This window comes from Chelon labrosus (genome assembly GCF_963514085.1).
Source record: "Chelon labrosus genome assembly, chromosome: 1".
NCBI lineage: Eukaryota > Metazoa > Chordata > Actinopteri > Mugiliformes > Mugilidae > Chelon > Chelon labrosus.
The window spans coordinates 23,801,279-23,822,580 of record NC_140337.1 but is presented as its reverse complement, the minus strand read 5'-3'; the positions used below and the strand labels follow the sequence as shown (position 1 = coordinate 23,822,580).

General features: G+C 42.7%; 1 protein-coding gene across 1 annotated transcript in view; it reads right to left on the bottom strand.

Moving 5' to 3' along the window:
* The window catches only part of mllt3 (MLLT3 super elongation complex subunit), a 47,467-nt gene that overhangs the window by 2,793 nt on the left and 23,372 nt on the right, over nt 1–21,302 (bottom strand). The window contains exons 6-13 of the mRNA XM_084546817.1: nt 19,768–19,896; nt 16,181–16,750; nt 7,275–7,344; nt 5,590–5,643; nt 4,078–4,216; nt 3,643–3,739; nt 3,466–3,534; nt 2,312–2,383 (exon numbers count right to left, since the gene is read on the bottom strand). Coding sequence (XP_084402943.1) covers nt 2,312–2,383; nt 3,466–3,534; nt 3,643–3,739; nt 4,078–4,216; nt 5,590–5,643; nt 7,275–7,344; nt 16,181–16,750; nt 19,768–19,896 — 1,200 coding nt within the window. The remainder of the gene's footprint in view (nt 1–2,311; nt 2,384–3,465; nt 3,535–3,642; nt 3,740–4,077; nt 4,217–5,589; nt 5,644–7,274; nt 7,345–16,180; nt 16,751–19,767; nt 19,897–21,302) is intronic.

The following is a 21,302-nucleotide window of genomic DNA, read 5'->3' as shown; positions in this document are numbered from 1 at the left end:
CTTTGAATTCTGCCCAAACATAAGTCATTACTCAAGAGAGGACATATTTATTTTGACGGCATCATTTAATTTTTAAGTTTAAATCATCTTAAAAGTAGGGATGCACCAAAAATATTTGGCCGAAAACCGAAAATGCACTTTTCGGCCAAAAATTGCTGCGGTTGTTATTTGCGTCATCACAACATCCTGTTTCGGCCGTGTTGTTTCGGCGCTAAAAGTCCAAAAATTTTCGTCCGTAAACAAAAAAATGCACTTTTGGGCCATTTTCGGCCAAAAATTGCTGCGGTTGTTGCTTGCATGTGTTGTTTCGGCGATAAAAGTCCAGAAATTGTCGGCCGAAAATGGCCCGAAAGTGCATTTTTTGTTTTCAGCCAAAAATTTTTGGACTTTTAGCGCCGAAACAACACGGCCAAAACAACATGGTCGAAACAGGATGTCGTGATGATGCAAATAACACCCGCAGCAATTTTTGGCCGAAAATGGCCCAAAAGTGAATTTTTGGTTTTCGGCTGAAAATTTTCGGTGCATCCCTACTTAAAAGGTTTTGGAAGACTCAAAATAAATAGTCTCTTCCTCGTCACCTCATAGTTAGGATAAGGCGTAATCCACATACCATAACTGCAATGTCTGCAGGTTCTTCCCTCGTTTGTTTTGCACCTCTACACCGCGCAAGTTAAATGGCCAAAAATAAATGAATAAAAATATATTACACAACTAAATTACACTATTTTTTCCCCTTCAACCATATTAAAACTATTATTTCCAGGTTGATTTAAACTCTCTAGAATTCCACAAGCATCTCTGATCTTTTAAATTTTTTAGTTTCAAGATATAGTCATTGCACCGTTGGGCAAGACTATATGTAGGGACGCCCCGATCCGATACAAATTCAGTTGAATATTCAGTGTCGGCCGATCCGAGTCCCCTTCCAATCTTGTACAAACAAAATGTCCGAGTGCATCGTGCAGCTGTCTTCAGTCCAATAAATATTTCTGTCAAAGCTAATGTGGAGACGGTAGCTCCAGAAAACCTGTGTCCTCTACTCCAGAAAAAATATTTCTTTCCTCTTCTTTTAAATGCAGCGTTTTCTTTGGCAGCTTTAGTGGCGTTAACAACAGAAGAGGCCAAAGACGTTGTGATGCTACAGATGGAGGACTTGGTTTTGGTTTAAGTCAGACCTGAAATAAATAACTACAAAAGGTCAGGTTTGACTGAAGTCTGAAACCATCCCCAACTATGAGAGCATACGTTGCATCAGTGCACAACAAGGTGCCAGAGCACAGAGTGCAGCACAGCACGACGCAAAGACCAGTTTCATTGGTCGTGTCTGATGTAAAGAGCTAGTGAAGCTAGAGGTATTCTCAGTTTCACCAGAAACAGAGAGCAACTTACTCCCTCTGGACCGTCATCTAATAGAAACTTTAATACAGAGGGGGAAGTCCAACATGAAGAGGAAGAGAAACCAGATTCAAATCATCAGTTGCTTCAACAGACTGGACTGTAGTGAAGCTACTGAATATGCTAAATCCTCAAGGTGCATAGACTGTATATAAATATGGACAATGCGTCGCCTCTTCCTTGCATTGGACCAAACCGACACTATTTTCCTGGGGATATGGGCGACACCATCTTGCGAGTTTGTAGCCAGAGTCTGATCAGTACGGTCCGAGAGTGGAACCACGTGGAGCCGTGATATTGATGCCCCGCCCACACTTCCTCCAGACTCACTCGCGTTCTCATTTAATTAATGCTACGCTCTGCTCTACCTCCAGCAGTTACAAGGAAATGTTGGATTATACACTGAACTTATTTTAAAAAAAAATTTCTCACAGTCCCACGGGAGCACTTTACAGAGCGGTTGGCATGGCAACTGGTAGTCTGCATTATGTCACATCCTGTTTCTATAGCGTCAAGTAGCTAGCTAAAACGAACTGACACTTGAACATACATCAACGTTATATAAACTACCTAAAATGACAGAAAACATCCTTGAAAAACAAGTTATTTGACGTGTATTTAGTGTTTTAGTTTAGTCCCACCCACTAACATGGGGTGGGTGGAGCTTATGACCTATACTGCAGCCAGCCACCAGGGGGAGCTCTACTTGCTTTGGCTTCACTTTTGAGCAGCTGTTCCGCCGTCCATCTTTAAACAGTCTACAGCATAAACACATCACACTGTTCACACTATTTGGCAGCGACTAATATTTAAATATCCATACTGCCACATTTCTGTGTCAGAGATTTGTTAAATCGACACCAAAGTAAAAGAAGATTGGACAGTTGGTATGACAATAACAACAGCAGCTCACCTGTTGCAGTATATGACCTTCTCTTAGTGTCATCAGTCTTTTGTGCAGCTCCACAAGCTCATCAAGGTAAGCCTTGAAAAAAAAAAAAAAAACCACAAAAATACTAGATCAGCTTAAAGTAATGTACAATGCTTCAAACTGGGTTAAGTAATTTACTGTTTGCTAAAAGTCACTGTTTAAGTGGCTAGTAGTTTTTCCTTCTGAGTAGATGGCCACCAGGGGGAGCTCCACGTTTAGAGGAGCTGTCATGGTGTCCATTTTTTATACAGTCTATGCTCTTTATTTAGTAAAAGTCTAGCTAGTAAATTAACTTGTAATTCTACGACATGTTTATTCCTTTGTACTAATAATTGCATATAAAAGCATATATCGATCTGATTGCTATGTGAAAATATGGTGGCGTCTTTAAAACGTACCGTGCAAAGTCTTCAATATAAACAACTGGCTGATGGTTTAAATGCTTACGACAGTCTGGACTTTTTACACTTCATTTAGCGTCATTTAACAACTCAACTTCATTCAAATTCATTAATACACAGGATTAGATGTAACAATCCCTTGTGCCAAAATCCCAGGCAAAACACATTTAGAGGCCCTGTCCAACTGAGAAACCCTAATAAACCTATGGTCATGTGATATGACGCTTAACCTACAATCCAAATGAACTAAGTAAATGCTGCTGGCTTGTATGGCCCGCTCAGCAGCAGACGCTAACTCAAACCTTGTGAAATATAAGCTAACCAAATGCTGCTGGCTAGCTTAACCTATAATCTAAATGAACTAAGTAAATGCTGCTGGCTTGTATGGCCCGCTCAGCAGCAGACTGTAACTCAAACCTTGTGAAATATAAGCTAACCAAATGCTGCTGGCTAGCTTAGCCTACAATCTAAATTAACTAAGTAAATGCTGGTGGCTTGTAGGCCCACAGAGCAGCAGAGGATAGTTCAAACATTGCAAAATATAAGCTAACCTAACGCTGCTGGCTTGTATGTCCCGCTCAACAGCTAACCATAGCTACCAAGCAATATGAAGACATCAGGAACCTGGCCTAAACAACAGCAGTAAGTAATCCTATGAATGACCTTCCTGTGTAGCTGTTTTTAGGGTGTTTTATTCAGAAATAACAAAAAAGAAAGGGCAGTAGTCTTGTTTACCTTGTCACAATCCGTGTTTTTGTTCTTGTCCTGCTTGCTCTGCTTGGTGGGACTCTTCACTTCCAGTATCTGGCCAAGGAGGCAGAGTTAACACAATCAAACACCTGGGTTCTCGTGTGGAACATTAAATTACACTGACATAACGCATGATATATACGAAGCATAAGGTCATGTTACCTGGTTATTAGTAGTCTTTAATAAGGGTGGGGCCTCGTTCCGGGACGGGGGTGAGGGGGAGGAGCTGTCACTCTCGCTGCCGTCACTTAAGCTGACCCTAGGATGGCAGTCACAGGAGAGAAGACAATTATTATTATGAGCTACGCTGTATTTCATCTCATCAGTTTGCACACTGGTGTTTTTACAGAGCAGCAATGTCACGGTGAAGTTGACCTTTGACTTTGAGGACGTAAAATTATATGACTTCATCATTTTATCCCATTGCAAGTTTTTTTTTCATATAATTAGAGTATGATTTATTGAGATAAGGTCAAAGTAACATTGACCAGTGGTACTAAATTCTCGTTGTTAGTGACGCAGTGGGCTGATATAAATATAAATGTGTCTTCCAGGGGTCTATCAACAAGCTGGCTCGCCGCCATCCATGAACCGAACCTGCGCTGGTGGTGTGAGAGGTGCGTGTGCGCCGGTCGCTCGACGTCCGAGTCCATATCGTTGTCGTCGTCGTCCTCCGAATCGCCGTCGTTGTCGTCTGAGTGCAGATCCTGCATCACCGACTGCAGCGGGCCCAGCACTGAGTGACAGAACACAACGGCATTTCAGGGGTTAGAAAATAAATAAATAATAATCGTAATTAACTGATGCAAACAAATGCAAGAAACAGCAGGTCATGCCGTGAGGTGGAGCGATGGTGAGATGGTCCAGTGGATGAGCTCTACTGGCATTTCCTTGCATGATTTGTAAGTTAATCTCCAACAACTGTGTCCATAAGCTCCTCCCCCAACCCGAGGAACTCAGTCCGATTCGCAAATTAAAGGGGAACTACTGTTTTTTACAACCTGGACCTTATTTCTGGCATAAAATACGATCGTTTACTCACCCATATAACTTTGGTGTAATTTGTAGTCGTTCGGGAGATATTTAGATCTGCGTATATCCATATAGTGGGAGTGAATGGGGCACCGAAACGTAGCCTCTAAATAACGCATTATCTGCCGCGAAACTCGTTCATTTCACCAATATTTTGTTATGATACGCCAGTGCTATTCCCTGTTCAGTCCGGAGTTACCTGTTATCATCATCCGCGGTCTGTAGGTCAATCTACATGTCTTCTGACCTGGATGATGTCATCTCTGGGCGCCACGCGCACGAGTGACGGTCAGTTTGTTTACCTGTAATTTGCAACTGCTATATGGCTCGTCCACAACCTCAGAGTCGGAAAAATATTCAGCCATGTTGCAAAAAACTGGCAGTATTTAGAGGGTGCATTTCGGTGCCCCATTCACTCCCACTATATGGATATACGCAGATCTAAATATCTCCTGAACGACTCCAAATTACACCAAAGTTATATGTGTGAGTAAACGATCGTATTTTATGTCAGAAATAAGGTCCAGGTTGTAAAAAAACAGTAGAAAAACAGTTCCCCTTTAAAACTGAAGGTTACAAAAACCAATCACAGAAGTTCAACTTTCAACAAATGTACATATTTCTCACTTTGAACATATCCTGTGAGAAGGCCACAGAGATCCAAGCCCATTGGTTTCAACTTAAAATGAACTGTAGATGCTTAAAATTATGTTTTATAGCTTGCGCAGTCCTGTGAAACTGTAGTTTTTAATCGTCATTGGCCGTTTTCACTTTGGTGCAGAGTATTTGGGGCAGCTGTGGAATATTATTACACAAGTAAACACGGTCCTGCGGCTCAATTATGTGTGTTTGGGGCGACAATGGAAGCGAATAAAAACCCAGACATAGACACCAAGAGGTCATGATGTGCACACGTTGCTGTGATAAGCAGTGATGGGTGCCCCGGCCCTGTTACGTGGCGGCATCATATCCGTGGTCTCGTACGAGACGCATGAACGTAGTTTCGTGCAAGTAGACAAGCGGGAAATCATTCTCTCCATGCACATGTGACTGGTCTGACCACAGCTGAACTGTTACCTGTGTGGGTGGTGGCAGGAATAGCCACCCTTTTCCTGATGATGAAGTCCACCACTACATCCAGAGAAACAAATTACAAACACACAAGCACAGGTCATCCTTCAGGAAAGCTTCATCAATCAACGCACGTCCTGCATGTTGGACCAAACGATACATTCAGCACTTTTTAGGCCTTTTTCGGACCTGACCTGCTTTTGCTGCATTTAAACCATGTTTTTTATTTCAGAGTTTGGACAGTGTTTGTATCGTTTATGTGAATGGGTGATTTGTAAGTTTGAATGTGTTTTAAAAATGGCAGGATTGTGCTTATACTCTTAAATTAAACCAGGTTAAATGACAAAAATAACTGTGTTTAAACTTTGTCCTGATCCCACTTCTGGTAGTTCACTTACTGTACAGATACGAAATCTTTACATCGGCTGGTTGAGCTGCACCTGAACTGTCTATAACCTCCAGAGACCCTGCGTCCACATATGGGGACATTACGTTTTAAGTTTGTGGCAGCTTATTCTGCTTCATTTAGACCTGTTGTCCTCTTAACTAGACACTGCCATCTAGCAAAAGGTCAGTACACTAATCGGTGTAAAAAACATGTTAGCTAGCATTTTAGCTAGCAGATTAACTCTACAGACGATCACAGGACAAAAGTGGAAAATTTTTACGGTTGAAACTTGTTTATTTATGCTTATTAACTTTTCTAGGTTGACATGACACGCACATTTAACAAATTCCGTCAATAGTAACAAGCTACAACGTCGCTAATTAGCAAGGACTCGTTTGAGGACATTGGGACTTCATTGTTTGCTGTCTTTGCACAGCCATGTTTTGAACATTTTGTCAACAATGAATATCAATGTTCAGGTATTCAAATAACTATTTTTATAATTTGTTACACGTTGGTGACTTTATTGTATTATACAGTGAAATAATCCTTGTGTCCACATATTTTTACTTCCTGTTCAAAGATGATGCTTTTATACTTTATATACATAGGTCCTACTAATCCTAAATACTTCAGAGAAATTAAAAATGCACGCCAAACAAAAGCTCTCAAGGCTCTCAGGAGGTTAAGCCAGTTTGAATAAGGTAGAATATTCAAAATGTCCAGATATTTTGCGATTGCAGGGGCAACACCGAGCCAAAACCCTTGTTAACAGCCTGCAAACCAGACTGCCACCTTCCTTCCTTCCTTCCTTCCTTCCTTTTCTCTTTTGTGTTTCATGGTGGCAAGCAAACATGATTAGAGTCGCTTTAATCATCAGCTTTTCCCACAGCTTCTCTGTGCAGGTATCGTCGAGAACTAGATGCAGATGAAGTACACTGCTGAAAAGCTAGTACACGTGTGCAAGATCAGACCCACTTTCAGGATATCCTATTTATTGCTTGAATAATAAGTAATATTTGACATATTATCAAAAAAATACAACTTAAAGAACTTTAAAATAAGAATTCAGCCTTTTTTTGGATGACACCTCTTTACCTTGTTGAATTTTGGACCTCCTTAACAAGGCTATTACGTTAAGCACCTGACATGTCTGCACTGGAAGCAAAAAAAAAAAAGGGTTTAAGAATAAAGCTCTTTTATGTTGAGGTGGTACCTTTGCATTGCTATATGTAGATAAATCATACCCGACTGTAGATCAGCTGTGTTTTGATTGTGTGTTTGTGTGTTCCAGGTAAATTACCTTGCCGCTTGTGGTGCGTGGGAGCAAAGCCTGAACTGGAGCTGGAACTGGCGGGACTGGGCTGTTCGGACTAGAAGAAATGAAACAGTAGTAAATAAAACTGCTGCTATACACACTGATCAGCCACAAGATTAAAACCACTGGCAGGAGACGTTGACAAGTCAATGTTCTGCTGGGAAACTTCTGGACCTGGTATTCATTGGCGTGGATGTTCCTTAGACATGTAGCACCCACCTAGACCAGACCAGGCACCCCCACCCCATAGCAATGACACTCCTTGATGGATGCAGCCATCCCCAGCAGGATGCAGACACGGAAAACGCTTTAGGGACAACTAAAAAAACATGAAGAAGATCACAAGGTGTTGACCTGGCCTCCAAATTCACTAGATCCCAAACTGATCAAGTATCTGTGGGATGATCCACAGAGGCCCCTCCCCTCAAAGGCCCCCACTAACAACATTCTGTTGCCAGACACCACAGGACACCCTCAGAAGACCCATGTCCATTCTCTGATGATTCACAACTGTTTTGGAGACCTACACAATATTAGGAAGGTGGTCATAATGTTACGTCAGATTGGTGTATTTTTTGCTACCGCCACATGTAATTAAGAGGAATTAAGTCTATAAAGGAAAAGATTTAAATAAGTCCATAATTTGCTGCCTGCCAAACTCAAAGATGAGTCACAGCGCTATAGGACTGAATAGAAATGGTAATTTTATCCCATCTTTGGTTTGGTCTTTATTGCAAAGAGCATGCATTAGAAAAAATAAATGAAAGCAGACAGGGAGGATGTACTTAAGAATTGCATTTTGGGAATTGTGTGAGCATGAAGGTTTGGTATATTTTCAATGCCCAGCGTTTAAAACGTAGGAGAAACAGGTAGGTAGGTAAAAAAATAAAATAAAATGGTGAAAAGGACAATCCAACATTTGCGCCAACTCTCCAGCTGGTTGGTTGTTCCAGCTGGACGGAAGGTGAAAGACTAAACACTCTTTGATTTCCAGACGGGGTGCGACGGCGCATCTCCCCAACCAGCACCGAGACGACCATAAACCGGCCCCTAAAGCCTGCTAAAGTGGCAGCTCCTGACAAGTCACTCCGTCAGCCTTTGTTCTTTGAAGACGTCGCCGTTATGTCCGGGACATAAGTCCACATCCATTCACGGAGCTGCTCGACTCGCGGCTTCGTGTGAAACGAGCTTCAGGTCCACGAGCAGCTTCATAAATCATCACGTCCGATGCAGGAAATCTCCAGCTCCCACTGCCAGAACACATGTCTCCGTACGAGTACATCCATAATCTATATTCTCCGTCTGTGGATGCGAACGAAATCCAACAAAATCCAATGCTTGCCTTGTCTAGTACCCATCAAACTCAATACCAGCTCTGTGTTTGCTTGTTTTTTTGACATGCTGGTGGAAAAAGCAGACAACAAGCATCTTAAAATATCCAGCTTTTAGACTCTTAGCTCCACAATTAGAGAAAAGACTTCTGTGCATGCTCCACAGTCTGCGTTCACGTCTTCACCGACATTTGAGAGACTCTGTGTGCGACTGAACCCAAGACAAAATTCTGAATAAAGCCAAATAATTTAGATCAAGTCCACAAACAAGCCACATTTGTCTCTTTTGAAGAAATGTACGAGACTTCCCAGCCTTGGTCACAGATTGCCGACGACGTGGACAACCCTCAGTACTTCAAAATATAATCCACCAGCTTTCTTTACACCCTCTGTTTTTGCTGCATCTATTTTTGAAATAACTGGACGTCTGAAGCAGCCATTAAGAGCTTTCCACAATTAATTCAGGTCGGACGTACACGGTAGGGAGCAGTGACTTTTCCAAGCCTGATGAAAAAATGTTTTTCCAATTCTCAAGAGACTCAAAGACTAAGAGCGTTGGGGCGGATGCAAATAAATGAATCCACTCGTCCGCTTCTGATCAGACGCAATTACGGACAAATCTTGAAAGCCTACCGCTTTTTTTTAGGGTCGAGTGGAGTTGGTGGACGCTAAAAAGGCTCCTAGGGTTGAAACTCAACAGAATAAACTGGTTGGAAAACACTAACTAAGCAACAATAACACTAACAAACATGAAAGAGCAGAGAGGGCTCGTTTACAGATGGTTTACAAGTCTGCAGGGGTCAGAGTCATCGTCTTTGCTGTGGTTTGCCGAGGAGGTGGCATCGGGACTTTTTGTGGGGAAAGCTTTCGAGACCAGACCCGTTATCTAAATAAATGAGGTAAGCGCCATAACTGCAGATTTAATGATCACCCTGCAGGGACCAAAATGAAAAGTCTTTTTAGTATGGCAGGTAGACTTTGCAAAGCTATCCACCACAGTTTTTACCAAAATACTCATGTGGCGAGACCTTTAGTGTTTGGTGACGTCTCCAAAGCATAGACTGTATATAAATATGGACTACGCGTCCCCACTTCCTGACACTGGTCAAACTGACGCTATTTTCCCAGGGATACGGGCGACGCCATCTTGCGGCTTTGTAGTCAGAGTCTGATCAGTCCGGTCCGAGAGCGGAGCCACGTGGAGCGGTGATATCGATGCCCCGCCCCCACACTTCCTCCAGACTCACTTTTCGCGTTTTCATTTAACGCTCTGTTCTTCCTCCACCAGTTACAAGGAAACGTTGGATTATACACCTGTACTTATTCATTTTTTCCCCAACTCTCACAGTCCGAACTGGAGCACTTCACGGAGTGGTTGGCATGGCAACTGGTAGTCATCATGATGTCACATCCTGTTTCTGTTGCGTCAAACAACTAACAACTAAAACTAAAACTGACACTTGAACATGCATCAACATTGTATTAACTGCCTAAAATGACAGAAACAATTTATTTGACGTGTATTTTAGTGCTTTTAGTTTGGCCCAAGCCCCGCCCACTAACATGGAGGGGGGCGGAGCTTATGACCTATACTGCAGCCAGACACCAGGGGGAGCTCTACTTGCTTTGGCTTCGCTTTAGAGGAGCAGTTCCGCCTATGGTTCGGGCGCACAGGATAAAAATAAATAATCTATGAATGCTTTCTGCTGCGTTTTTGATGATATGTACAGTATGTGTGTAGATCAATATATAGGCTACATGAATTAAAAATTGTATTTTTGGTGAAACTTCACCTAATTCCAAGGTGTTTGGAGGAGAAAAAGGCAAACGTATATGAACAACTTCATGCAGCTTTTGACTCGTGGGCTTCATCGGGGTCAGGTCAAATACACTTGGGACACCACAATGTGGTAAAGTACCCACCAGTATTTTGTAAAAAAAAACATTTAGAGCCCGCACCCAAGTCTTGTAATGAGAGAGAAACTCCCTTTCCCTAAAGGCCTTCCCCAAAAACGAGAAGATGCGATCTCCGGATGCGTCACTGCGGTTCGTCTAAAAAGGGATTTAAAAGGGACTCGGGTCTCCGTGTGCAAACCCAAATAAATAAGAGAGTCTGCCACCGCAAACCACAGCTGCCCAAGAAGACAAAGTGGTGAGAAGCGACCTCTAGAAGAAATATGAGAGAAAAAGAGAGGAGCGAGGACAAAGGGCTTCAATGGTTGTCACCTCCTGCCAACAAACAACACACAGCTGGTCTGTTGGTTTATGGCCCGGCTTCTTCAGGCCGTCATAAATCTTACCACCACTCCTTTTTAGGGCTTTTGTCCTGCTTTACTCCAGGCCACCAAAGCAGCTCTCTTCAAAGACAATAAATAGTCTTTAGTCAAGAGTTTGTTGGCATCAATCTGGCTTCTTCTCGGCCTCGTTTCTTGGCACAGTTTTGGACAGCAGAAAAAAAAGAAATGCCAGCGAGCTAACTGAGTGCCATTTGGTCCGCTTGTCCGATTCAGCAGGGGCTGTCCAAACAAAACAATTTTAATGTCAATAAGGTTTGCCTTTCAGACACTGTATATTAAGTCAAACAAAGGCGACTCATTTACACTGAAATGTTGTCGTTTCCAGAACTTATGAGCTTGTTGTCGTCGCTGTTGAAGTCAATGGTGCATGAGGATGTTTTAACTTTTAAACTTCCAGGAAGTTGGGGGCAGATTTGAAACACTTTTGGGACAATTACGGTAATTATTCTTTGACGCATGTGTAAAAAGCCTCTTGGTGTTTGCAACTTTTGTAATTCTGTTGTAATTTTTAATAAAAAAAATTTTGGTGCAACCAATACAATTTTTTGGTGCAACCAATAAAAGGACGCAATTGGTATTATTGCGCTTAAACCCAAGCAACTGTTTGGAAGTCAATGGTGCACTAGGATGTTTTAACTTTTAAACTTCCAGGAATTTAGAGGCAGAATTTAGATGGCACATTTACGGTAATTATTCTTTGACGCATACGTAAAAAGCCTCTCGGTGTTTGGAATTTTTGTAATTTTGTTGTAATTTTTTTGGGGCAACCAATAAATTTTTTTGCTGCAACCAATAAAAATTATACATGAAATTCATTGCAACTCCTAAAACAAATTCACATTTGCAAATACGGACACCTTCACCAGTTGCACACTGATTGCTGGGTGCAGCGTCTCCACAAATGGCCGCCCAAACTGGAGATTAAAAGGACGCCGTTGGTATTATCGCGCTTAAACCCGAGCAACTGTTTTGAAGTCAATGGTGCACTAGGATGTTTTAACTTTTAAACTTCCAGGAATTTAGGAGCAGATTTGAAACACTTTTGGCACATTTACGGTAATTATTCTTTGACGCATACGTAAAAAGCCTCTCGGTGTTTGGAATTTTTGTAATTTTGTTGTAATTTTTTTGGGGCAACCAATAAATTTTTTTGCTGCAACCAATAAAAATTATACATGAAATTCATTGCAACTCCTAAAACAAATTCACATTTGCAAATACGGACACCTTCACCAGTTGCACACTGATTGCTGGGTGCAGCGTCTCCACAAATGGCCGCCCAAACTGGAGATTAAAAGGACGCCGTTGGTATTATCGCGCTTAAACCCGAGCAACTGTTTTGAAGTCAATGGTGCACTAGGATGTTTTAACTTTTAAACTTCCAGGAATTTAGGAGCAGATTTGAAACACTTTTGGCACATTTACGGTAATTATTCTTTGACGCATACGTAAAAAGCCTCTCGGTGTTTGGAATTTTTGTAATTTTGTTGTAATTTTTTTGGGGCAACCAATAAATTTTTTTGCTGCAACCAATAAAAATTATACATGAAATTCATTGCAACTCCTAAAACAAATTCACATTTGCAAATACGGACACCTTCACCAGTTGCACACTGATTGCTGGGTGCAGCGTCTCCACAAATGGCCGCCCAAACTGGAGATTAAAAGGACGCCGTTGGTATTATCGCGCTTAAACCCGAGCAACTGTTTTGAAGTCAATGGTGCACTAGGATGTTTTAACTTTTAAACTTCCAGGAATTTAGGAGCAGATTTGAAACACTTTTGGCACATTTACGGTAATTATTCTTTGACGCATATGTAAAAAGCCTCTTGGTGTTTGTAATTTTTGTAATTTTGTTGTAATTTTTTTGGTGCAACCAATAAAAATTTTTGGTGCAACCAATACATTTTTTTGCTGCAACCAATAAAAATTATACATGAAATTCATTGCAACTCCTAAAACAAATTCACATTTGCAAATACGGACACCTTCACCAGTTGCACGCTGATTGCTGGGTGCAGCGTCTCCACAAATGGCCGCCCAAACCGGAGATTAAAAGGACGCCGTTGGTATTATCGCGCTTAAACCCAAGCAACTGTTTGGATATCACAAAAAAAAAAAAAAAAAAAAAGAATTCCGGGCAAGACAAATCAAAGTTATCTTTATATATCAAAGTCATACAGTTTTATTTCATAACTTTAAACCCGCATTTAATGTTTATAGGTGTCCTTAAGTATTGCACTTTGTTTATTTATACAATGTGACGTACAATGTGTTAAAAAAGTAAGAGTAAACGGGCCTCTTAGTCGTTTTTTCATGAATTTCAAGCATAACTAGTACATAAGTTTTCATCCATCATTCATTTTTATTTCACTTCCAGGAAACACGTGTACAGATTATTAAACATGAATTTTAATCCATTCAAGCTGAGAAACGGTGCTCTTTCAAAGTTTTATTACTTCACAAGGAAGGAATAGAGGCTACCACTGTTTCTCAAAGCAACGGCCTGATCTTAGCTCGTCTAAATTTGGTTTACTGCAAACATTTTGCAGTAATTTTATTAACAATATCGTCGCATTTTAGTTATGCGACTTTGCAAAAGCAGCACAAGGTGTCTAAAATCCGTCAATACTAACCCGCCTGCGATCCGTGCCTCGTGCCAGCTCCGCAACTTGGAGCAAATGTTTGCAAGTGACAAATCACTCAGCCCGTGCCCACATCCAGCGTGCTAAAAACAAGGTTCTCATGCTAACGCGGCCAGCCTGCTTTCCCTTCATGTCATCACCTACTCCACATTTCCTCCTCTCTCGCGTTTCTGGCCCAGCGCTCAGTGGAAAACACCGAGATCAAACAAGTGGTCACATGAGAAATGAGAGCTGTGCTCTGTGTCGGGCCCGGCGCTCGGCCACCGGGGTTGCTGGCCTGGGGAGAATCAAACACCTGGCATTTGTCACCCCACATCCCTTTTACAACAAACCCCACCACCCCGTGGAGTTAAGTTTTTCCCTGTATGGGAAAATTTAAAAAGGCATTTCCACACAGCGCTGAAAAAAAATAAAACAAAACACAGGTTCTGCTAATGCCAAGTCATAATTCCCCTACAGATAAGCATACTTACATACATACATCAAAAACCTTTGCTTTATACAAAAAAATATAAAAAATGAGACTAGAAATGAAAACTCCATTGCTTAAAAGAAAACTCCTCAAAGCTCAGGGATTTAGACCTTCCTTCCACAAACGCTCAGCCCCCTTTTTTTTTTTCTCTTTCCCTTCTTTCAAAAGCCAAAAAAAGGATTAAAGGGAAACTCAACGCTATTCACGGCCTTGTCTCCCCTTTCTCCTCAGGTGTTGTAAAACCATAAATCTTTTCTTGTCTACTATTTGGCTTTGAAACAGCCCTCCTTTATGGGGAGGTTCTCCACCAAATGTGCGTGGACCAGGCAACCCAGTCAAACGTCAGAGCCTATTCATGAAAAGAGCCACTGTGGACGAGTTGTCCTAATCCTGCTCCTGAGCTGGAGGTGCAGCACGCCTCCGTTTATCAGTTATTTACAATACAAACTTATTTCAAGTGTACGAAATCAGTCGTTTGCCGTCAATGAAGCTACTAAACGATATCTTCTTTCTTACACCGGTTTAGTCTGCTTCCTTTTTACCACCCAGAATGCAAAATGAACTCCCACCAGGTTTATTGGCGTACCGTCCTGCCCTTTCTTTCTTTCTTCAACCACCCCCCCCCCCCTCCCAAAAAAAAAGCCAGCCCCCTTCAGCCCACCAGACCGGCATTAAAGAAGACTCCTTCCCTGCTGGTTCCTTTGATTTTATGGTCCCTCCACTCCGAGGAACAACTGACCACCAACAAGTCGCGGATACCTTTCTACCAGCAGCGCACCTTCAACCTTTATTCCAGAAAAGTGGCGTGAACACTCACTAATTCAGTGAGACCGACCAGGTGGATAGGTACAAAGGGCAAAATACCCTACATGATGACAAAAAGGGACATGGGTTATTAGAACGAATCTCAAACAACATCCTTTACAACTGATTTGCGTCACGCTTAAGGTTTTAAAGAGTATGGACATACATTGGATAACAGAATCACTTGGTAAACCTGCTTAACTCCTATGTGTTAATGTGTGCTGATGTCAAATATATCTGGAAATTATACAGCAGGTACAGCCAGTGCTTCAACAAGCAAAGAAATGACTACTAGTCCAATAAAGGCAAAAAAATACACTATTTTCAAGTTCTAGGTCCACAGAAACTTCAAGTTTCTTTGTTTAGATGTTTTAATGTTGTCAGTTTTCAATAAAAATGTAGGGATTTGGAAATTCAGAAGTCATAAGCAAGCAGAAAGTATGGCATTTGCTCATTTTAAGATTAGCAACTCCACTGACGCAAAGGCTAAACAACAGAGGAAGGTTCTGTTGAGTTCTAGGATATCCCCCTGCACACTGAAATCAAGAGGCCAAGTAGGGGTAAGACGCTACGGCGCCTTTGTCTCTTGCAGATAGAAATCAAGACTTGTCCTGTTGCGTGACGCCGAGCGGCTACTCGATCTTACATGTACTGAAAAGATGTAGCCGAGGCCCCGTTCAGACCTGGCGTTAAGTACAGTGGTGCCGACACACCAGACACAATTGCTCAGACCACGTTTGCAGCCGTGCTCTTTTAGTGGCGTGAACGCAAATGCATCCTTGGTAACACTCAATAGACCGCCTACTCAACTGGCATCTTCTTGCACAAGCATCATTCATTTAGAAAGAGACAAACAAACAAGCCTTATGAAAAGGTTCCGAGAAACACTGCATGTTGCATGGTGATGATAAATACCATTTGCAATGTGATCAGCGTTGAATAAAGGAGTTCCAAACTTTCATTTTAGATATGGAAAGTGAAAATAAAAGGTTGCAGAAGAGACTCAAAGCCATTCAGGAGGCTTGACTCACCAGAAATGTCAATAAACGCACACAGAAGGCGCAAGGACATTCTGATAAGAAGCGTGGAGTACAATATTTTGTAAATGCCCACACAGAACAAGCTCATTCAACTGGTTTGGATGGAGATCAGCTATGTGAATAAATGTTACTAATAACATAAATCAAGGAGTAGCTCTGCGCTCATAAGAAAACCTTGAATTTGATGCCAGCAACAAGTTTCAAAAAAGTTGGGGTAAGGGCAGACGAGGAATTCTTAAACTTCTTAAACTCTTGGTTTCAATTAAAATTAAATATCCAATCCAAAATGTGTTCTACTTACATCTGATTTTGTAGACTGGTCCTCCATGTCAGAGTCATTGGGGTCCACCAGCGCCTGAAACGGCGGAAGCGTCGGCACCTTCCTGCGCTCCGCCTCGTCCCCGTCCGGTCGTAGTTTACTCGTCCGCACGTGCGATCTATCCTTCAAGATTTTATTATCCAAATGCTGAGCGTCTGACCCCGACGTCTGCTTTCCCGACGTATCCACAAATCCCTTTTTGCGTTTTTTGGCCACGTGATCGTCACTTTCGTGGGAGGACAGGCGCTTGTTTAACCCCGACCCAAGGGTCATGCCCTCAGTCCGATGCTCCTTGGACAGGGACTTGGGCTCCTTGAAGCCAGTCTTAGGATTGTTATCTCTAAGTGGCTGGTTCTCTTTGGGTTTCCTGGAAGGTTCTTTGGGAGCTTTGCTGGGTTCCCAGCCTGAGTCTCTGAAGGCACTTTTGGGCTCTTTTGGTGGCTTGTCTTTGTGGTCCTTGGAGGGCTTGTGGAGTTTGGAGAAGCTGCTGCTGTTGGTGCTGGTGGTTGTGGCTGTAGTGAGTAGGGTAGTTCCGCTTCCTTTGGAGCCATCCTGTGGAGTAAAATCAACAAATGAATACCCCAAAAATTGCGGAAGCTATAAAAGATACATGAAAAATCCCAATTTAGGGCGTAGTAGGTCACAGAGAAATACTGTTGGTGGACTAGTGGTTAGAATAGGTGGCTTGGGACTGTAGGGTCAATAGAGTCACTCTCTGGACCGGCAAGATGCGGGTTAAGCTTGTTACATACTCCACAAGAAACAAGAAAAGGCAGACCTTTTTTTCCTCATGTGGTGTCCGGCAACTATGGAAGTGGGCGGGATTAATGCGGGAAATGCTAGCAGCCACTCTGTTAGCTCCCAGACGCTAATATTCACAGTGTGACCGCTAATCTATCTTGGGTAGAGAGCATGCCGAGTGAACGGCGTGATCCGACGGACGTGGTCGTCGAAACGACTGGCCGACATCCGCTTAGCTTAGCGCTTGTGACGTATGCTGCAGTGGGAGGGGCCTATGAGGACTTCCCTGGAGTTCTGCACTTGAGTTTCCTCGTGACGTATAAATGACCTGGCCAAAATGAACTTTGTTTTCTTGAGGTGGCAAGAACAAACAAATTTCTTGGTTCTTCCGGCGTATGTTACAAACATGGGTTGGGGGGGGTGTGATCCCTAAATGCTGCACATTGACTGGTCCAGGTGTGCTCACTACTCTTTGTGTCTATGAATGGGCGCATTAAGTGCCCAAGAAAATTAATACCCAACAATAAAGAATCATTTTAAGGACGCTATTGTTGTGAACTTTGGTTGACATCTAATCTTTCTCTGTGATCAAACTCTACTTTCCGACAAGAAAAGATTTCCTGCGATTACGTTGTTTTGACTTTAGACTTCACGCAGAACACACAGTCCCAAACAACAAAGTGAGCAAAAACCAGGCAGCTAGAAGATTAATCCTCTGTCTTTTACACAAGAGAAAACATGCATGCCACCCTGCAGTTTGGCATTACCGTTGGTGAAAAGGGGCCTATTCTTGAAAGAAAATCAAAAGGGTCTTCTTAGTCCCCATCTATGGGCTTAAAGAGCAAACTCAGGACTTCTTTTGAGGCGTGCTGTTCAGCGGGGTGAAGGGGCCTTTTCAAACAGCCACACATGCGCAACCTTAAAAGTGGAGTGAAGGGCAACGTGGAGAAAGGAGGAAATGCATTCGTTCTAACGACAGGGGCCATTTGTCCCCGGGTCTCACCTCCAACCCCCTTGTCAATATTTCACCAATGCAGTAAACCCATTAAAGCAGTCTAGACGACGGGGTGTGTTACAACTCTGCCCAACCACCTCTAAAACCTTTCATTTTGTCTATCTGATGGTGACCCCGGGGGCCTTGGGATATAAAACTGCTGGCTCATTCTAAACTTCAGCATGCTCCTCCACAGCAATAAACCCATTTCCCTCCCGGGGCAGCCCAACACTAAAACCCCGCTTTAGTGCTCAAGAAGGGACACACAGTGCCTCTTGGGCGTCAACACTGAAGAGATCATTAAAGTGGCGTTTTTAACATTTCAGCACCATGGCACTGGCAGGTTAGCAGGTGACCCGGGTTAATGTAAATCTATGAAGGGCCAATTACAACAGTAAATATATACAACTCAACTATTAGGCTTGGTGTTTACTACAAGTAATATACATTTACACAATTACTAATATTACTAATAACTAATTCATTCAATTAATGCGACCTACACCTGAACGACCACTTGACAACAGATGGATTAGCTAATACAATTTATTTATGTCCCTACTGAATTATTATACACCTATCAGGCATAACATTATGACCACCTTCCTAATATTGTGTAGGTCTCCTTTGTGCCTCCAAAACAGTTGGGACTCATCAGAGAATGGACATGGGCCTTCTGAGGGTGTCCTGTGGTGTCTGGCAACAGGATGTTGTTAATGAGGGGGCCTTTGAGGGGAGGGGCCTCTGTGGATCATCCCACAGATACTTGATCAGTTTGGGATCTAGTGAATTTGGAGGCCGGGTCAACGCCTTGTGCTGTTCTTCATGTTTTTTTGAGTTGTTCCTAAAGTGTTTTTGTGGTTGCATCCTGCTGGGGATGGCTGATGCCATCAAGGAGTGTCATTACTATGTGGTGGGGGGTGCCTGGTCTGGTCTAGGTGGGTGCTACATGTCTAAGTAACATCCACAACAATAAATGCCAGGTCCAAAAGATTTCCCAGCAGAACACTGAGTTGTCACAAGACGCTCAATGTTATTCACTTCTCCTGTCAAAATGTGGTCATAATATTATGGCTGATAGGTGTATATAAAAAGCTAAATTCCAAATAATGGACTAGACAAAAGAATTTCCTCCTTCAGAAAAAAAATCCACCGCGCAACGTGCGAAGCTGAAAACTACAGTAAATTAAATAAATCAAAACGAAAAGTTTTAACTGAATAGTAAAGATTAGAGACAGAGAGAGAGAAGGAGAAAGAGAAAGAGAGAGAGAGAGAGAGAGAGTAGAGTATGTGTGACCTCCTGCTCCAGAAGTAATTCATCACACACTCCCGTGTTTAGACTGGGAACTGTTTCCATGTGAAACGGGCCTCTCCTAACCTGGCTCTTTAAATGACACCATTTAAAAAGAGACTAAAAATAACACGTTAATGGAAACAACATGCCGGCGTATTGATAATGCATTTAAAATGTCGAGCTCCGCCGGGAGAGAGGCTATTGTGTAAAAATGTCTGTAAATACGAGATTTTAAAAATACACTCGGATCAAACTACAGCTCGTGTGCGAGTCAGTGGAGCATGTGCACACGGCTCAGCAGCAGCAGCAGCAGCAGCAGAGGCAGCAGCAGCCAAGATATAGTTTGCTTAAGCCAAAATTGGATCACTTTGAAAAATATTGGACATCTTTGAACTTGCTAAATGTGTGTGTGCGTGGGGGGGATTAAGGTCTGGAGACTTTGAAGAAGGGGTAAAAAGTTTCAGTGTCGGGCGTGGCAGAGAGAAGAAGCAGAGTGGGAAGGCTGTTCAGCTCCAGGCGTTACCTAGGAACAACACTGACCTTTGATCCGTGGAAGCTTTTGCTCTTCTTTGGGTCGGAGAAGGAGGACGTCAGCGAGCTGTTTGGAAGCGTGGGCAGCTTGAGGTGCTGGCCGAAAAGTGAGGTCGAGCCCTCCTGCATTACCATCACCTGCCGGGACAAAACCATCAGCGTTCTCATATCCTCGTAGTTAAAACATACCTTTCATGTCAAGGACGGCTAAGGGCATCAGAGGTCTGAAGAGCCCCTGGTAAACAACGTAAGCTGGCGAAGGTTTACGAAGTCCAGAATATGCAAGTACAGACAATACAGCTACCTCAGTTTGTCTATGTTGGCGTGCCAAGGTTTAGGTTTGTAAATCTCCCAAATAGTGTGAGAGGAAAAAAATGATGTCACTACTCAAAGAGGAAGCAATTTGAAGCAATTTTATATAATGTACTGTGCAAAGGTTTTAGGCAGAGGTGGGGGAGGGGATGCTGTAATCTAAAGGCTCATGTAAGGTACGACGGGACATAGACACCGTAACCTACGTACGTAGCCTATGCCAGTGTGAGCCATTTAGTCCGGCTCGCACTGTAAAAAAACACCCAAACACTCGTCGGCGCTGTGTCTTTTTTTCGCCAGTCGGGTTAATTTTTGTTTCTACTTCCTGCTTCACTTTCAACAACGGCGACTGAAATTTTGACGAAGACAAGTCGTACAAATGTTTGCGTCTCCGAAACTCCTCAGTTAACCTTTCCTCCATGTGTTCCATCTTCATTGATCCAAAACAATCAATTAGGAAATTGCGGAGATGGAGAAGCAGCCGGAAATACTAAAGCAGGAAACACGCTACTACCAAGCGGACCAATCACAGCTCTTGTGGTCTGTGTCACCACGTCACGTAGTTACATTTCTGAGGAGGAGCACGTCAGGCTACAGCGCTAGGGTCTGCGCCGTCGCTGTAGCTTTCGCCGTCAATTTAACGCAGAAGTCTAAACCGCCTACCAGAATGCAGCGACCACCCTTTGCCTTCAAAACAGCATCAATTCTTCTAGGTACAACTTGCACATAGGTTTTGAAGGAACTGATCAATCCAGAGCACCCGTTTCCATTTATCTGCACCCCTGTGTTTTCATGCACGGTTGAGATGCTTGGCCTTGCTTCCATGTCCGTGTCCATGAGGACCACGTCTGACTGGACTTCTTCAACCTCGGTCGCACCGGTTTCCCGCCAGTTCTGAGCCAACGGCGCCGCTGGACATCTTCAGATATCGAAGGGAAATGAGCTTGATGTGTTTTTCATCTGCTACACTAAGCTTCCTCGGTACCTCTGTATTACTTCAACCGGTGTAATTGTGTCTTGCTTTTTGCTTTGTGAGAGTGCAGTATCCATACTCATGTATACTTGGTTTTTGAGAGCAATTTCTCCTACTGGAGTTTGTCTTTAATCATGATATTCATGAAAATGTATACTCAGCCGCCTATCAATAGTATTGGTAGTAATATGATGTTTAACTACTTTAAACCTGGTACAGTATGTAAATATTTTTTGTACCTTTACATATTTACTTTTAT